This window comes from Peromyscus californicus, unplaced genomic scaffold (assembly GCF_007827085.1).
Source record: "Peromyscus californicus insignis strain IS unplaced genomic scaffold, ASM782708v3 Scaffold_7__1_contigs__length_154581171, whole genome shotgun sequence".
Classification (NCBI taxonomy): Eukaryota; Metazoa; Chordata; class Mammalia; order Rodentia; family Cricetidae; genus Peromyscus; species Peromyscus californicus.
Window position 1 is genome coordinate 53415515 of NW_026294595.1, and position 19733 is coordinate 53435247.

Here is a 19733-nt window from a genome sequence, read left to right on the forward strand (position 1 = left end):
CAGATCTGGTGTCACAGGTCTGTAATCATAGCTACTCAGGATTCTGAGGCAAAGTCTGTCTGGTTATAGTGAGTTCAAAGATGCCCCGTGGAACTTAGTGAGAACATGTCTTAAATAGCAAAAAGAGCCCTGGGGATATAGCTCGGTGATAGAGTGCACGCTTAATGTGCATAAGTTTCCAGTGCTACAAAAAAAAAGATAGTTTATTTATATGTACCTGAAGAGATGGATAATAAAATGTAAAGATAATATCAAACTGATATATGTACATATATAATACACACAGTAAAGATGAGAGCAGCAATATTAAAAGACTCAAATATCCAGTGAGGTCAAACTTATAACATTTCTGGTAAGAAGTGTGGGTCCCATTCAAGAATTCAGCTGCATGGAAGTAGTAGGAAGTGACTCAGAAATCTGCCTCCCGTGTCCCCCACACTGCAGGTTCTGGACCTGGGTTCTCCCCTCTCCAGCCTCAGCCACTACCTTTGATTTCCATACTCTAGACTCTTTTCCCCCCTGACCTGGCTTTTAAAGAAGAAACAGTCTCCTCTCATCTCATTAACCAGCCTCCAGGACCTGCCCTCCCTCAGCTGCCTCTGAAGTTGTGTCTTTTGCTTTCACGTAAATGCACACAAGGCACCCAGGCAGGAACCCTGTGTTCTCCTCGGAAAGCAAAGACACTAATGGGAACTCTTGGTCTTCCTCGTCTAGAGCAGCCCTGCCCACCCCGCTCTGTGCTCCTCACAGTTTAACCTGGACCCCTGGCTTATTTGTACTTAAAAACCCCATCAGGATCGTCAAGTGGCTCCTGATTGGATTTTTCATTAGTGAAGGAAGCTGAGATGCTAATCAGGATGTGGGGAGCGGGAGGGGCCGCTGAGGAAACCCACACACTTCAAGTCATGTTCCTGGGGAAAGATGAGCAGAAAAACCCCAGCTAAGGTGCATTCTGAAAAGGATTTTTTAAAATAAAATGGACATCGAGGAAGTTAGCACGCATTTACATAACCTCTGAACGACTGGCACCTGTAATCCCAGCACTTGAGGAGCTGAGGCAGGAGGATTGTCCTGACTTCAAGGTCAGCCTGAACTATAAGATTCTATCTAAACATGTTTTCAAGGGCTTAGTGATTAAGAGAGACTGTTCTTCCAGAGGACAGAAGTTCAAATCCCAGCACCCACACGGTGGCTGACCACTCCCTGTAGCTCCAGTTCAAGGGGATCCAAAGCCCTCTCTGGCCTCTGGGCACCATGCACTCACCTGTAGGAGGAACACTCACACATATGAAATAAAATTAATCAAATTAATCTTAATTAAGATAAAACTATATATGTAACATATTAATATAAATATATGCATAGATGCATATATTTACATTTTAATTTTAAGTGTGTGCATGTGTGTAATCATGTTTACATGTGTTGGCACATGTGCATGTGAGGATGTATGTGCTCATGTGTGAAAGTACACATAGAGGCCAGAAGTGGCCTCCTGCTTCTGCGAGGTCTTTCTCTAAGTCTACCTTCCCACATGATGGGCAGAGGTGTTGGAAGGTGTTAGTCAAATACACAAGTCCTTTATGTGACCTTTGGTGACTTCCACTGTGTCACACTGAAATTGACAACGGCTCAAATGGAGGAGAACTGTCCAGTCTGCACCAGACTGCGGTGTGAGAAGAAACAATCTCCTGTTTGTGTCAAGGAGCTGAAATTCAGAATGTATTTGTTATTGTGGCAAAGCCTAGCTTAATCCTGACATAGGAAAGAATTGGTATTAAAGCAAGGTGCTGATGGTTAAAAAGGGCAGGGGGATATATATATATATATATATATATATATATATATATATATATATATAATCTAGAGAGAGAGAGAGAGAGAGAGAGAGAGAGAGATTAAAACATATATCAGCTTGGAGGCCAGGTATCAGACAGACAGGAGGCTGTACAGATGTCAGTCTCTTCTCTTATGCAAATTTGTGCAGTTATCACTGAAAGAGAGTAAGCACTATTCCTAAGGAATGTCTAATTTTGGGAGAAGTGATTGGAAAATAAAATGCTAACAGCATACAATAGTGTTCCCCCAGGCATTCTAGAGATGAGCTCAGAAAGGATTAGTAGGTTTATAATGAGGGATGAAAGGGAACAGAAAAATCCAGGCTTGTGGGGATGGAGATGAAGCTGCTTCTTAATTCCAAACTAGAAATATTAAAATTAAGGTATGCTTTAGGTGAAAAATATTAAGACTCAGCCTTGAAATAAGGACCTAATTAATGGTATGGCCAGTATACTTATGAATAAAATATCTGGAAGAATTAGGTGACTTTCAGCAAATTCTTTTTAAAAATAAATTTAAATGATTTTTTTAAAAATTGTGTGTGTGGTGTGTGTGTGTGTGTGTGTGTGTGTGTGTGTGTGTGCGCGCGCGTGTGTGCGCGTGCGCGCGCGCTTGTCACAATGCCTGTGGAGCTCAGAGGACAGCTTGCAGGAGTTGGTTCTCTCTTTGCACCTTCCTTACGGGTCTGGGGAATGGAACTCAGGTTGTCAGATCTTGCCATCAGTCATCCTTACCTGCTGAGCCATCTGACCCAGCACATTTTTCCAAACAGACAAAATGGCTCAGAAAGGAATTTAACTACATAGTTCTCTCATGAAAGCTGTGAAACCTGGGGTCCTCAAATGAGGACACAAGAGAGAAACATTTCCTATATTTGTCTATTCCTGAATGCCAGAAAGCAAAAACAATCTAAGATGTTCATCTAGAGAAGAACCACGGTATTTTTTTTTGTTGTTGTTGAATGCTTATGAGCACTTTTGTGCTTAAGAAACCACAAGTCTGTGACTACACGAAACCAGCTTGTAACCTTCTTCAGGTGGGAAGTAGGCTGAGGCAGCTGCCTAACCTCCAAATCACAGGAGTCAGTGGGAAAAGAATCATTTTCCTAGGGAACTAAAAAGCTGTGGAAAGAAAGCAAGCCGTGAGTGGGGAAGCCTCCCACAGGGAGCAGGGCTCACTGCTGGTGGAGACTTCATGGTGAATGCCTGGAGGGCTTGGGACCTCCATGGACCATTGGCTGTGAATGTCCTTTATCTCTTCCCTTGCTGACTGGGAGTGCTGTGCTGGTGTTCTGTGTGTGGAGGTGGCTGTCTGATGCTGTATTTGGGCATGTGCAGGTCCTTAAGTTATACCCACACCTGTGGTAGGGAAGGTACATCATCTGGAGATTCTAGACTGTGAACCTGATGCTCTGGCTGATGGCCCCCCTGATTTACCTTCCCTAGGGAGAGAATGGGTATGCCTTATAAGAACAGTGAATGACATTTCTGGTGAATTTAAGGGCAAACCGTGCTAGATACATTCTCACAAACTGGTTCTGACTTTCTGCTTGCTGGGCATAGACATGGATTGTACTTCTTGGTGGAATAGGGTCATGTGACAAGTCTGGACCAGTGGATTATTGAAGGTATTTAATTTCTACTGTCCGGCCATCAGCTCAACCCAGAATGAGAGCGGAGGTGCTGAATGCTATGAGTGAGACCTCCCGAAAAACTGTCAACTCCTTTAAACATGAGATTGTTGTTGTTGTAACTTCATGTCAGCTTCTTGGACATGAGCTTTGCAAGTGACACTGTCATGTCACAGGGTCAAAAGGTTAGACCTGTTTAAACCATGGTGTTTAAAAATGCAAATGGTTCCAGTCTGTGGGAAAAAACTTGGCCCTTTATGAATGAGGGTGGTCTCTAATCTGCTGGGATCTATTTTAAGTTTTTTAGTTTAAAAGTTTTTTCCTCAGAAATCTGCGCCATCTCAGCAAAATCAAGGCAGTGCAGAACCTTTCCCCTGCCACTGAGGCGTTCTCCAGTCCCACAAATGGCCTCGGCAGCCCCACGGGCTTCCTTCTCTTCTTGCATTCCTGTCCATGTTTCCTGGAGGTCTTAAGTCTTGCAAGTCTGTGTCTTGTTCATTCTTTAGAACCCAAGGAATCCTGGATCACGCTCAACCCCCTCGTCTCTCCACCACCAAAACAAGTTCTGAATCCAAACACAAAGGTTACATCTAGTGTGAGCTTGTACATTTTGGCTAGTTTTTTTTTTTTTTTCAAATTTCTGGCTTAGGAACTGTCGCCTTCCCAGGGTGAAGGTCACCAATGACTGTTTCTGCTGAAGTAGCTGATTGGTGATGGACTTCTGGTCTGAATAGTTATTGTGTTAGACGTGACGGCAGTGATCCTCAAGTAGCCCAGGAGGAGAAGAGCAAGTCTATGTTTATTTCACCAGCTGCGATCTACAGAAGACCTTGGGCCACTTGTCCTTTCTAAGCCCATCCTTCCCATTTGTGAAATGCAGGCAATAACCAAGTTAATTTCCTAAAACTCCAAAACATCACTCCAAACTCTGTGGCTAAGATAACAGGAAGTTATTCTCGCATAGTTCTTGGGGCCCATGGTTCTACATCAGGGTGATGGGCAGAAGCCCAGGGGTTGGTGGTGTGCTCCTTTGAAGTCTCCATCTGTTTTCAGTGTTTGGTAGCGGCCAGCACTTCTTGCGGTGTAGACATTATCATTTCAGTGCATGCCTGACTTTCACATCACCTTCCCTTCTGAATACCGAGCTCTCTCACTAGGACATTTATGACTGGAGTTGGGACCTAACTAGATAGTCCAGGCTCTTCTCCCTCAGCAAATCCTTACTGACATCTACTCTCGCATGTAGAAAACTGTCCTGTTCTAATCAGGTAATGGTTAATGGCTTCTGGGATCATGATGTGATATCTCTGTGTTGTGGTTACTCAGTTTATGCGCTGACTACCTACCATACATTAAGTGAGACATCATGTACAAACCAGCCATTTATTAATACACGAATATACCTTATTTTCCCCAAAACCTCATCTTAGGGTCCCATAGTCTCTACAATAGGTGTCTCAGGAAGCTTAGTTGTTGCTAGCTAGTCCTGCACTCAGGAGGCTGAGGCAGGACCACCACCTGAGCCAAAAAATTTGAGAGCAGAGTAGAGACTATACAGTTATCCTATCTCAAGAAAAAAGTAAAATAAAATCAAGACCTAAAGAGCTATTAACCCCTCAAAGATCTTGGTAATCAAGTAATTAGGGAACTACTTCATTCAAAACTACTATTGTTTAAAAATAATGCTTGGGTGCATTGAGGAACTGTAAAATAACTATTAGTCTTGATAAAAAGTAAATGGGATACAGCACACTTTGGCTATAGAGCCCTCTGATACTTAAATAGTACTTGAAAGCAAAATGGAATTTCACTTTTCCTGTTTTCTTTTTCATGCGTGATTAAACAGGATCTTGTGCTAAAACATGATCACTTATTCAAAATCAGTATTGTGACTTTTGCCTTAAGGACGGTCAAAGCGTTATTCAGATTTAGCACATCACAAACATCTTGCAGCCAGAAACAGCCTTGTTCATGGAAGCACAGGAAGAAAGGCTGTGGGGTAAGATGGCGGCCGACTTAGCGGGCTGCCGCTCCGTGCCAGGCCGGTACCTATGCAAAGACTCTGTTCTCAGTGCTCAGCACCCCCACCCCCCTCAGTCCCTCCTCTGCTGAGCTCTGTCATTAATCACCACTTGCCTGTCTGGAGATCTCCCACGGTTTGGTCACGGCTCCAAGGTCACAGGCTGTCATTAACATCGATCTGAAAAACAGAACCGAGCAGCCTGAATAATCCTCTGCCGCATTCCTAAACAAACTCACCCTAGATCCATAAATAAATAAAATGGAACCGGGGTCAGCCCACATCTTCTTCCCTCAACAAGGGACCACGCTGTTGAAAGCCGCCCTGTTCTGCCTCTACCAGGCGATGCAGCCACCACTGTCTGGAAGACAAAGGCCCCTCACATCCTCCCTGTCACCCTTTTGTTTAGTCTGCGGCAAATCCAGGAAAGCAGGACGGTCGTCTCTCTACACCTGAGTCAAGCAGGCGCTGTTAAAATAGTATGCAATGAGGACACACACACACACACACACACACACACACACACACACACACCACTTAACTAGGAGAAAGGCAATCAGTATATAACACGATGTGGCCGATGAATATGCTTACTGACTCAGCACTGTTGACAGGACAGAAATCCACACCAAAGAGATGAGATGCACGATGTGTAGGGAGTTCTTGTATGTTCGCAGCTCCACAGAGTCAAGATTTATCAGAGGAAGCCACACTGTGTCACCTGGGTTACTACCTGGTGGTCACCATGTTCTATTCACATTCTCAAAACAAAAGAAAACAAACAAACAAACAAACAAAACCAAACACCCATACCCAGCTAAGGCTCTCCTTAATCTTGCATACATAAAACACAGGCACAACATGAATCAGGGTTTCCAGGGGGCAGATTTAACTAGGATTCACACTGAACCATGGAAACACCGGAAATAACTCCAATCATCAATACGGTGGGAGGGTGAAGATTAAGGTACAGCTTTCGTGTCCAGTCTGCGGTGTTTCAGCTAACACTCGAAGTGCACCATGAAGAGTAAATAGCACAGGATGCAGCCAGGAGGTGCCCTGACCGTCTGCTCTTGGAAGAAAGGGCGTGTTGTGAAAGGTCAGAGGGCCGTCCTGCTGTCAGCTGGAGTTTAAAACCCTGCTGGATCTCAACGTTTTGGAAAGGTATCTGCTGCCCAGATGGCAGAGCAGGATTGGAGTGGGCAGAGTCCCAGCTAACAATGGGTCGTTCACGGTGAGCCAGGCAGCACAAGCATCGGCCACCCCCTTGGATGAGATCTGTATCCAAACACCCCTATGCTAAACTCTTGCAAAGGAGTCTATTGTTGGGCTCTGGTCCTCTGTAGTGAGCATCTGGCAATACTTGCTTTTCACTGGCTTTTGTACTGAGTGCTTTCCTAAATAAAGGACTAGCCGCTGGCTAACAGAACCTGCACTGTGGCCTCAGAGGTAGACCCTATTATTCTTATTTACAGACAAAAGCGTGGAGAGATGAAGTAACTGTCTCAAGGTGAATAAAGGAGTCGGGATTCCGTGTTTATCCCAAAGCTACCAGACTGCTCAGCATACTCTAAAGGTTCTCACTTCAGATTCTGTGAGACAGGAGGGAGCCTGCCTGTGGGTAACATACAGTGGTGTCTCCTGCACAGGAAATAATCTCCGTGAGATTGCCCACTTGGACGTACTTGGGATAATTCCTTAGGTTCTATTCAGTTGATGTACAGAGAAAAAGCGTGACTAAACACCCAATAGTGGAGAATCCACACAAACGCACGCTTTTTCTTACCGAAACACGTCACGGTGGCTTTTGATGTTCCAATCGTAGTCTCCTTTACTGACAAGCTCGAAGAATTCAGTTCTCCTCCTGCAGGAAAATCAAATGAAGAAAGGGGAGAAAACGCTGGAATGAAATTTGTCAGTCTATGGAGTGCCATAAACACATTTGTGGGGAAAATATAAGACCACCTGAACTCAGTAACTTAATATTTGAAATCATGAGGCTAAAGTACTATAAAAATAAATCACTTGAAAATGTTGAGACATCAAGAGAAAGCTGCAATCATTTCTAAGTGTATTTACAACAAAGGACCCTACAGATCCATAAAACAGAAAACAATGTGGTCAGGACTGTGTTGTGAAGCCCTCACTAATCCGAAAGTCAGAAGGGGGAGGCAAGGACAGACGAAAAGCAGGGGCAGTTCCAGAACGTTCTTTGTTCAGTCAGCATGGGGGACTCAAGACAAGATCAACTTTCTGGCAGTAAATTCAAGGTAAAGATTTGTTTTCTAGCTCAGAAAAATAACAAATTTACCATCTCAGTGCTCAAATTCATAGGGTACAGGGTCAGGAAGCAGCCACGTGTAAACTGTAGTTCATTTGTCTACTTGCTTGTGCACCTATAGGAAGTTACTAAAACCTTCTGAGCCTCAATTCCCCAAGGCACAATTTGACTATTTCATTTGCTGACACACTGACTTACTGGGGGGATTAAACGAGGTGACTGGCGTATATTAGCAAGTAGCAAAATGCATAAACATTTTAAGTGTCTTACACACACACACACACACACACACACACACACACACACACACACACACCATGCCTATGCCTCTACATCTCCAGATGGATGGAAAGGATGAAGGAGGTACATCTTAAAGTTATGAAATGCAGGGTAAGTCATTCCTGGTTTTGAAACTTTCACAACTTGTCATTTTTGTCACGACGAGGAGAGAGAAAAAAGGGTATGGACATCATGAGCATTTTAAGAATCATTTCCCAAGTTTTCACCCTCTTGGCATTTACTAATCAGAGTACTTTAAAGATCGTGACCAGTCTCTTTTCAAAGCCATCCCACTCCACACCGATCTTAATGTTGCTCCCTGGTTCGAGCGAAGCTGGCCACCACACAGTTCTCTTGGCCACAACAGCTGTGTAAGATCAGCCCTTTGAACATCCTGAGAGACGAGGAGGGAAAAAAGCTTGCTTAAACTTATTTAGCTATAGAATCCCATAGAGTGCTGACGTTTTAAAGAACACACACTGGAAAACACCACCAGGGTGCACCAACCACGCTGGCCACCAGAGCAGGGTCTTAGAAATAACCCATGGAAGTCTGAGTGATGAAGACAAGATGCTGAGAACCAGCTCCCCTGGGTCTGGCCTGGGATGCTCAGAGAAGTTGACCAAGTTTGGCTTCCTTGTCCACTGGTGAGAGTGAGGAGTGGATTTACCTGAAAGGGAGCCAGCTGGGAAGACAATATGTAGAAAACTTTCCTGTTCTACACAACAGAGCTTCTGGATCTCTCTCTTCAAGTGGATACAGGACAAGGTTACACTACAGACTGGGACAGACCCTAAGACACTCCCATAGCAGTGATCAGAGATGGTACTGCAGAAAGAAGAACCAGGCATCTCCCTTCCTCTTGGGCTGGGCAGTTACTGCAGTCCTTACTCTGCATAACTCACCATCGTTTCCATTTGACTTGTTTCCTTCCAAAACAGAAAAGGAGGTGGATGAGTGCAAAGGTCCCAGGTTTAGAATCACCTTGACCCGGACTGTGACTCGCTAATGTGGTTCCTGTGACTCTCGTTAATGCTGACTATGACTTGCTACCTGTGACTCCACATTGCTCAGACTCAGAGTCCGGCTTTCTGGGGAAGGATTTGAGGTAAGGTATGCTAAATGTTCGGGACTGATGGATCCCTACTATCTTGTTGTCATGGTGAAAATAAAAATGGCACGAACAGTTTATTGCCAACAGCAGTACATAGGGGAGCGATGGGCCAACGTACAGACTGAAGCATTTATCCAGTGCTTTCCTATCGCAGAATACAAATTAGTCTTCTTTCTAATTTTCTGGAGCAGAAAGTTGAGTCCAACAGGCATTTATGAAGTATTTACTCACTTTTATCCTAAGGATTTACTCAGCCTTATGGACATAAGGCAAGTGCTAGTTTTTAAATGTTTTGAAGTTACCTGGGACAATCAATAAAGAAATAGGTAATTCCTCTTTAAATGTGGTACTGTGGTGATACCAATAATCTTGAGACTAGAGTGAGGTGAGAGAGGCATTCCACAACATTTAAATGGGTGTCGGAAAAGCTCAGTCATGGGAGTGGGTGGAGAGAGGGCTCAAACAGCATTTGCAGAGGATCCACCTTAGGTGGCTCACAACGATCTGTAACCCCAGCTCCAGGGGATCCAATACCCTTTTCTGGAATCTGTGGGCATTCAAAATTATGTGCATAAGTGTATGCATGTGTGAGAGTGCACACACACACACTCACATATACACAAATTTAAAAATAAAGTAAATCTTTTTCAACAAAGCTCAAATAAAAATAAATACTGTTTTAATACAGTATTTTTAATACTATATTAATTTTATTAATAATATTTAATACTATAATAATATTATAAAAATAAAAATAAATTAAAAAACCATGGCAAATAAAATAACAAAATTCTAAAAGATAAGCTTTGTGCAGCTCGTGACATGACATTAGTCTCACCATAGTCCCACCCTCAATGCAGATGACACTTGTTGGGCCCTTCGTGGGTTCCTGTGGGACTTACTTCACTTACTGTCCACATGGTTGACCTTGGAAAAAGTTACCTCACTGAACTTCATTTTTCTGTTCCAAAAAGAGTAAGTAGAGTGAGCACTAGTGCAGTGGGTAGCCATTCCAGCTTTGACCTGGAAGTTCCAACCCCCGTTGAGGCTTCGGTAACGGTCATGCCTTCAAGGCGGGGCTGAGAGAGGATGCTGAAGACCCGAGATCCGTGTGATTGTGTGTTTGTGGGTGGGTTTCATAAACTTGTTTGTGCAGAACACTCAGCAGAGTGCTGGTCAAAAGCCGATGCCTCCGAAGGACAGGATACGGCTCTAGCGCTCATAAGCACCTAACTAGCTCCCACAGCTGTGTGTCAGCTGGGACATAGAAGTCAAGATTGAAACAACAGCTGGCCCGAGAGCACAGAGAGAGGCACTCAGCTTGGAGGAGCATGGAGGATCATGGGAGATTTTCTGGAAGAGCGATGTAGTGGGTAGCCATTTCAGCTTTGATCTGGAAGTTCCAACCCCCATTGAGACTTCGGCAACTGTCACGCCTACAAGGCGGGGCCAAGGGAGGCACCTGGAGACCCGAGATCTGGATGGGCCTCTCGGTTCCGGGACTCTGGATGGTGGAGGTGGGCCAAGCAGAGCTCCAGAGAACACCGCTGGACTGCGATACACCTTCCCCAGACCCCGTGACCTACCTATCCCTTAATTTGTAAGTTACGCCATTAAATAAATCTCCTTTTAACTACGTGGAGTGGCCTTAATAATTTCACCAATATCGCTTGTCAGTCATCTTCTGGGCCATCATACTCACATGGGGTTCCATTTCAATCTATGAGTTATTTCAAGAAATCACCAGAATGCAAGCTCCTTGAGAACAGAGACCTGGCCAGTTATTCTTTCCTCCTCTGTTGTTTCTAGTGTCTGCCACAGTGCCTCACATATAGTAAGAGCTAAATGAATATATGTTACATTGGCAAAGAAATGATAAAATATCTCAGAAATCCATTTACATTTTGCAATAGTTTTTCATTCTTTGGTTTTATCCAGATGCTAGTCACTGTTCTAGGGCATCATGGCCACCCTTTAGAGCTTTAAAAGCAATTTAAGATTTATTCAGGAAGAGCCCAGTTCCTTTAGACTAGACTCTAACGAGCCTCCCAAGGTTACACAGCAAGTTCAAGGTCACCTTGGGCATCTTATGGAGGACCTTTCTAAAAAATGCAAAGGAGAAAAGGGCTTGGGATACGGCTCACTGGTAGGAGTTGCCTAGCACATGCAAAGCTCTGGGTTCTGTCTCCAGTACTATGGGGGGGGGGGGGAGTTCTGTGGAAGGGATGTATTATCTTTGATTCAGAGTGGAGCTGTATTGTGTAAATGGCTAAGTCACTGCAAAAAAAAAATCTCCTTTTAATTTATTTTTTTATTGTTTGAGAATTTCATAGACGCATAATGTGCTTTGACAAAATCCATCCCCACATCCCCCTTCAATTCATCCCCTTCATCCCCCTCTAGCCCTGTCACCACTTTTCAAATCCTCTTTTCAAAACACCAACCTCTGGCCAGCAGGATGGCTCATCAGTTCATGAAACTTGCTGCCTGGCCTGGCAAACTGACTTGGATCCCCGGAACCCACATGGTGGAAGGAGAAAACCAACACTTGCAAGTTGTCCTCTGACCTTCAGGGCATGCCATGCCACCTGTACCCTCCACATCCACTTAAATATGTAAATGTCAACAGCCCCAGACCTCTGATGTGCAGTTGAGTAGCATCATCCGAACAAATTCTCCAATGATGAAAATGTTAATAGCTGGAGTTTCGAGTGAGAAATTCTTAAAATCACTGAAATCAAACTCAGTCATGGGTTTAAAATGGCATTAACAGAGCTAGTTTCCATCATGTTGGGAAGGAAAGGAACATTTGCTATCCCAAAGGTTGGTAGATAGAAGAGGGAGATGAGGGATCCTTTTATAAGACATGAAAATGTAGCATATTAATTGTTTCCTCCATGGTTAAAGTGAGGCTATTTCTTGATAGACTATATTTCCTCTGTCCCCCTAAGCTTTGGCTATGATCTCTAAAGATAAAAGAAACTACTCCTGCAGATGATAATTTTAGCAAGTTAACCTTGAGAAGTTGAGGGCTAGCCTCGGCTGGATGATCGAGCATATGTCTTTATGCACAAGGCCCTAGGTTGGAGACCCTTGGCTTGGTTTTCAGCACCACAAACACACCACAACAGAACAAAACAAAACGCCAAAGTCCCATCGTTGGCAGAGCCATACACAGCATATAACAGATAATGAACTCTCTACCTGTAAGATGTCTACCTCCTAAGTTTTGTAAAAACTGTCTTCACTTGCCTCCTTACAAGTTTTTTTTATAAGTGACACAAAATACTGCATATTTTAAGACATCATATAATAATATGAATAATGCGTATGCATTTTTTGGCCACTTGCTTTTCAATATTGAACGCTGAGTGAAAATGTATCTTGTTAGATACAATTCTAGGCTATGCCACCTCATTGGTTATGGTATTACAAGGTATATCATTGTTATCTGTTATGTGCACATCCCCTGTTGATGATTAGTTCCAATATTTTTGCTAATATATATGATGCTCCTATGAATAACATGCATCCATCTTGTGAATTTTTTAATTCTGTGCATTTGCCTGTATCTGTTTGCTTGTGTATGTAAAATTGCCGAGTCACAGAATGACTTTTATTTGTGGTTTTTTCTTTTTAATTTTTTTGTTTTTGTTTTTTGAGATAGAGTCTTAAGAGCCTAACTCAACATACAGCTGAGGATGACCCTGAACTTTCAGTCCTCTGTCTCTGTCTTCCTGTGCTGGGATTACAGATGTGCACCACAGTTGGCTGTGTTTGAGTTTTCATTATAGTTATTGACCATGAGAGCGTTTTTGAAAATTTGAGAGAAATCTGCTATAATTCTTTCATTTTTCAGTTGAGGGAATTCAAGAAGGAAAGTGAAGTTATTTTCCCCCAAAGTCCTAGGTAGTTATGCACGAATCTAAATAGTTCTAAGTTCTCAGTCTCCCATCTCCAATGTCTAGGGAAGTCTCTATAAATGGTGTGTAGCAAAGTCTCTTGGGACCAGGTAGCCCTTTGTGTTGTGAGTTTACGCTCAGTCTCGGCTGCCAAGCTTCTTGAAGATGAGATCATAGGCTGCTATGCCTAGACAGTACCAATCCTGACAGAAGTTTCTATCACCAACGGGATTGAGGATGGAGACTCCAAAGGGGCTGCAGTTATCCTATGTCAGGTGGTTCACAGCTGCAGGGGCTGTGTTTCTGCCCTCTCTCTTTGTGACAACCATAACAAAGCAGCATGGGAAATTCATGGTGCATTTGGGGGATGAGTTTAATTTCCCCACATAGCTGGTCCCTTCAGCATCTACAGGCATCTGTGCATATAGAGGACACAGTCAATGGCATGTAGGAAATGGCTTGAGAGAGGAGCATTTCTAGGAACAAGAGACTTGTTAAAATGAATATTTAAAAATCCACAAAACTAAATAATACCCTTGGATCGAGACTTCTTTGTCACGGGGAACTATGTCATTAACTTTCAGGCAGATTGTTGAGAACCTTGGCTTTCAAGGATGAGCCAAGTGCCCTAGCCAGTGAAAAGCAACTTACTGGAAAATCTCATTTATAATCAGATATGTTTTTATTAGGCTTTTATTCTGCTCTACTGACATATGGGCCACTCAGAAAAATAGCAGTCTTTAAAAAAGCGTCATTTGAATAGAACTACTAAATTTACCCCCAAGAATAATCCCAAAGATTGGCTATCTAGCATCCATCACTGCACTGAGACCCTTCCTGGTTTGTGGAATATCCTCAAGGAATCTTTTATTTACAAAATGAGAAATCATCATTTCTGTGTGCATTTTAATCAGGATTTTTTTGTAAATTTACATATTTACAAAATATAGAATATGTACGTGTATAATATCATACACACATATCATATTCAGTTAATGCCTTTGAATCTTCTGAAAGTCCATGAGTGTTAGGAAGTCCTGTTGTTTCAGTAACAGGCGTAATTATGTGTTCCCTACAGTGTCAACTCCAGAGTCACCAGGTCGGGTCATGAGCGGGTGGGGAGGGTGTGTAGATGGATGTCAGGATGAGATCTGTCCTTGCAGTGTTCTCGCAGGAAAAGCACATGTGTACAACTCATTTCAACTGCAGGTCCTTGGGCTGGTGTGATGGCTCCGTGGTTAAGAGCACTTGCTGCTCAATCAGATGACATTACCCACATAATAAGCTAGGTGTCCCATAGATGCCTGTAACTCCAGCTCCAAGAGACAAGGCATTGTGGCCTCTGCCCAAACACACAGTAACTGCACACATATTTGCTTATACACACACAGCATACACACACCATGCACATATCATTTGATCAATTAATCAACCAACCATTACATTTTAAATAAAATAAATCTCTTAAAATGTGGACCCTGAAAAGATTTCTGGACTTTGGTAGAAAAGTCTTAAAAAGGGGACTAGAAAAGCGACAATTTTAATGGTTATAAATAAAGAAAAAAGCTGCTTATTTTATTGTTTTATTTTTGAGTCAGGGGTCTCACTATGCAGCCCACACTGGCCTCAAATTTGAGATTTCCCTGCTCTAGCCTCCTAGGGTTATAGGTGTGTACCACCACACCTCTGGTATATTTAATTCTTAAGTCAATTTTCTCTTTGGTTTAAACTAGCATTGGCCTGGACAAAATTCCGAATGAGATCACAGGTTTGATACTGTGGAGTTGTTGATACTGTGAGTAAAATCAGCAAACTACCACAAGTCAAAAGACCATCATTATTCTAAGAGTTGAAAACATCGGAGGATGAGGTAACACAAGATAACAGTTCGATCAAGTCACAATCAAAGGCAAAGTGGTACACCGATGGAGCTCGTTCCAGTCACTCTCTGCGGTGACTCCAGCTGGAGCTCTGCATGAGGCTGTGTTCCTGTTCCTCTCTTCCCCACGGGGATCTGGACCCCTAAGGGTAAGACCCACATTTTATCTACTTACATATTCTCAATGAGTAGCCCACTGCCTGGATAAAGAAAGCATCAGGGTTGGAACTTCCTGATTTCTGTTCCATCATCCTGTCACCGGAAAGGGGATATGTATGTGAGTTGTCTAAAGACACTTTGAAATATATCAGGAACTACTAAAATCTTTGGCTATCAACCTACCACAGACCTTCTGCCCTAACATTAGAAGAGTTTTCTTGGGATAACTCATCAGGCTCTGTCAAAAATACAAGAATGTTTGAGAGGTAGTGATGGGTTAAGCTCCATTAGTCACTAACATCTAATTGTTCATCAATTCCTTCTTCCCAATCCTGGGATTGCCTAAATACAGGCAACTGTGGAAGTTGAAAACACAGAACACAGTGGGTTCTTAATAAACACTCACTGAATGATGAATGAGTGAATATCTCTGTCTGAATAGCAGTAGCAATATTTGTTGAATTCATACTGTATATTTTAATAATTTATCTTGATATTACTGTAATTTTTCAAAGGAAGGTTGAACTATTATTCTAAACAATCTGAAAGCATTTAGTGCATGTGACTGTCATCAGACGCTTTTGAGACATGCTACATACTGCACCCATTTGGAAGGACAGCGACAAAGAAACCAGTCATTTGGACACTTCCCATAATTGCTGATGAAGGGTGTTTGTAGGACACAAGAGGAAGTGGCAATTTTCAAATGGAGGAGTGATCTGATTAATTTCCAGAGCCAATCTGAAAAGCACTGGACACCCCAAGTGGCTGCATAAAAGCTGAATTGTTTAGTAATTTCCAGTTTAAATAGTAGTCAGAGGCAATTACTTAACTATTTGTCATGGAGATCTGTAAGAGAACACATGATTTCTAGGTGATTACTCTCTGCAAGCCTAGGCATACCTGTCTGGTGAGATTGGGTGCTTTTAGGGTGGCATGGCCATAGACAGAGTCAGCAACCCCGTCTGTCAGATGGAAAGAAGAATACCTGCCTATAGGTTAATGTGAGAAACCAAAATCAAAAAGTTAATATTCTGGGAACTCATTATGTCAGGCAGTATTTCAAGTTTAAGGGCCCCAAGAATTAGCTAAAGAGAAGGATGCGTAGCTTTCACTGTGACAGAAGGTGCTCTATAGCTTGCTGAGGGAGAAAAGCCATCCACTCTGTGAGCTCCAATAATGACCAACCTGGCAAAATGTGCCCATGGTTGCAATAGTGGCGTGGAAGCCGTGGAGTTAACCAACCACTCTGGTTTGGATTTCAGGCCTGCTCCACAGAAGGAAGCTCACGCCTGGTAGTGTAAACTTGGCCAAGAACCCGTGGGCTAGGGAAGTCAATGCTCTAGAGGAGAACCTACTCTTATTATTTTGCTAAATAGACATAGAATCTGGGTGGTAGAGTATTAGTTGGGCTGGCACCTCTTGTGTTTGAAACTCAAGCGTGTGTACACCAGAGTTACGACTGTCACTAATGCCTAAACATCTCAAGGACTGGGCCTTAGCGTCCCTTCATCACTCTTAAAAGACTAATCAGATCACTACAGAGAGAATGGCAGAAGGATTGAACACATTCTGGAATCCATCTGCTTGTTCAAATGAACATTGGAAACAATTTACTGAAGCTCTCCAGCCTCAGTTTCCCCCTTCATACTATGAAGTTAGTGAGATTGTCTGTGTCTAATAGGCTGATGACATAAAGGTTCTGGGAGTAGAGGCAACTGATGCCGAGTCTGAGCATCCGAGTTTGATTTCTCAGACCCACATCGTAGAAGGAGAGAGCTGACTACAGCATGTTGTTCTCTGACCTCCCTGCATGCACCATAGCATGCATACACCCACCCAGACATACATGCACACACACAAAGGAAATAAAAATGTAGTAACACTTGATTTTTCAAAAGACTACCTGTCTCCTCCGCCTGTTTCTAGAATTAAATAGGATCTGTGTACGCCCAGCTCCTAAGTAAGCTCTGGGGACATACCACTTGCCGATTTCATTACTAATTGCTGAAGCGGTAATAGCTCATCTTTGTTGGCTGGAAACAGTACAAATATCACAAGGCATCAGTGACGTATCTGAAGTTTTAACATTTGTGATTGTAGACCTCTCCCTCCCTCTGCCCACCCCAGTGTCATCTTTTACGGTGCGTATTTTATGAAGTTTCTGGCTGAATGATTTCTTTTTTATAAAGTGTTTTAAATTATCAGAGCTCTTTCCTATAGGTAATCTCCGTTGACTGTCACACCAGGCCCCCAGCAAATGGACCTGAGTAAAATGTCCAAACTCATATTTCTGACAAGAAAACCAGGGCAGAGAAAGGTTAAAGTGAGTGACTCTCTCACAGTTGTGAGGTTGGTTCCTGATACAGTAGATCTAATTTCTGTTTGAGCCAGTGAAACGACTATTTAATTATCAAAGAATTATTAGATGGAGGACTTGGAACCAGGCACAGGAAGTCAATTAAAAAAAAATTGGTCAGCAAGAGCTGAGTTTTCGTGAGTTGGAAAATCAGACTGAATAATTAACCCCCAGAAGTAGGGTGTGAACCTAGCTATTCACACCAGGGGTTTTGTCTGTTTGTTCTTGTTCCATTATTCTCTGGGTCCTCTCCTCTGCTGTTGTGGCATCTAGGCTCAAGGACACCCAAAGCCATTGGAAGTGAAGTCACTAGCTTGTGGCTGCTTTGGTGTCTCCACAATTCTATGTATCTCACAGATTCCCTTTCTGGATCATGACAGGAATTCCTGCCCCTAAGAACGAGCCGTGAATCCTTCTCAAAGACGAGATCCACTTCCTGTCCATTTGGCCATCTCTAGAGTGACTTTCTTCTTCCTAGGAAGTTTGAACAATTCCACCATAACTCTTTTGTTGCTATTTTTATTTTTCTGTGTAGCCCTAGCTGGCTGATTCAAGCTCATGGCAATCAGTCTACGTCAGCCTCCTAAGTGCTGGGATTACAGGACTGACACCACACCTACCTCTACTGTGATGTCTGATTTGGGTAGTCAGGACAGAAGAGCCAATGACAACTAGACCTCTAGAGTCAGTCAAGGGAGCCAGTGTGTATCCTCTTGACCCTACCGTCCTCCAGCTGTTGCTAGGGCAACCAATATCACAAATTCTGTTGTTGCTGCCCTGTGCAGAGCTTCCTGGGGTCCTGGTATGCTTGGACTCCTCATGTGTGGGGGCTGGAGACAGTTGTAGGAATTCCCAGGCCCTGAGTACATACAACTTGGAATTGTACAGGAGTTTGTAAGACTTGGAGCAAATTTAGGCTCATGAGGATGGAGGATGGAGGCCAATTTGAAGATGCAATATATGAGATGTTTCAGATGCTCCCTTTAGGTTCCAGCCTAGCTGACCATTGTGGTGACCAGCAAAGGGATACATCCTCAAAACAGTTTCCCTGACACAGCCCTTCATCCCACGCTTACCCTTGGTGTTATTTTCAAAATTAAACTAAATGCATGCAGGCCTTTGCCTCCAACTGCATTTTGGGGAAGAGCTTAGGGGACCCAGGTTAGTTAACTGGTTGAACTGATTGACTTTCTTTAGGTTGAGTCAATGTTGCTGCAGAATGTACTACAATTCAAATGGAACTGTTTCTTGATTCATCCGTTAGAGAAAGAATGTGGCGGTTGTGGGAAGTGCCCTGAAATGGGGAATGTGGGTTCATATTTTACCAATAATTACTTTTGTGACCCAAGCTATACCATTCAACCATCAGTGCGTGATCTGCCAAACAGAGGAGATGAAGCGGATGGAGTCATCTCCAACACGCCTTCTGGTTCCCTAATTGTACGCTGGTGAAATATAAGCACCTGTGTAACTATGTATACAGTAGCTGTTTCTCCCTCACTTACCCGAGGGATTGTTTGGATGGAAAATATGGCCATACTTTAACACAACTTTAGACCGGCATGCGGATCAGTCCCCTGGAGGTCTAGATTAGAGAATGAGCTATTCAGGACCTCCAGCCAATGATGCTGACCGAAGGAGGCAAGGCGCTTCTGTGGGAGTCAGCAAACATTACCGGGGGCTGCAGCGTGGAGATAAGAGCAGAGTAATGAGCAAGCGACTGCATCCCAGCGCTCACTTAGTGATTCGTCACATCCCCAACGGAGCTTGATAAATGGACAGCAAGAGCTGAGGGAGCCTTTTGCTCCCCTTTTGTCCCTTTAGGAGTTACTTGGAAACTTGGTTTAGAAAATGCTTCTATTTGGAGAAAAATAACTCAACATCTTGCAAGTGCCAGGAAGTTAAAAAAAAAAAAAGCATTGTAACATGGATTTTTCATAAATCCCAAATCTGGGAGCATCATTCTAGAAAAAGATGGGAGGCCATGAAGGCAGCCTGAGGGCCACAGAGCATGTGGAATAGGTGGATCGTAAGGCAATGATGTTGTCATGGTCACCACTCATAAGATGTTTTAATATATGTAAAGTACGCTGTTGCCATTCTACACACGAAGGAAGGCATCCCAGAGGAAAGCAATGTGTTTGACGACACACAGCTAGTTAGCAACAGAGCCTGGGGCTTTTAAAAACAGACATTTTTTTATTTAATTAAGATTTGTATTTTTGGGGCTGGGGAGATAGTAAAGTACTTCTCACACAAGCACAGGGACCT

General features: G+C 43.2%; 1 protein-coding gene across 3 annotated transcripts in view; it reads right to left on the reverse strand.

Annotated features, from left to right (window-relative positions):
- Positions 1–19733, reverse strand: part of Pde11a (phosphodiesterase 11A) — a 351064-nt gene that overhangs the window by 39629 nt on the left and 291702 nt on the right. For all 3 annotated transcript variants that reach the window (XR_008215103.1, XM_052724559.1, XM_052724560.1), the window contains exons 16-17: positions 7276–7353; positions 5606–5669 (exon numbers count right to left, since the gene is read on the reverse strand). Coding sequence is in view for 2 of the 3 variants with exons in the window: in XM_052724559.1 (XP_052580519.1) it covers positions 5606–5669; positions 7276–7353 (142 nt within the window). In the remaining variant the exon portion in view is untranslated. The remainder of the gene's footprint in view (positions 1–5605; positions 5670–7275; positions 7354–19733) is intronic.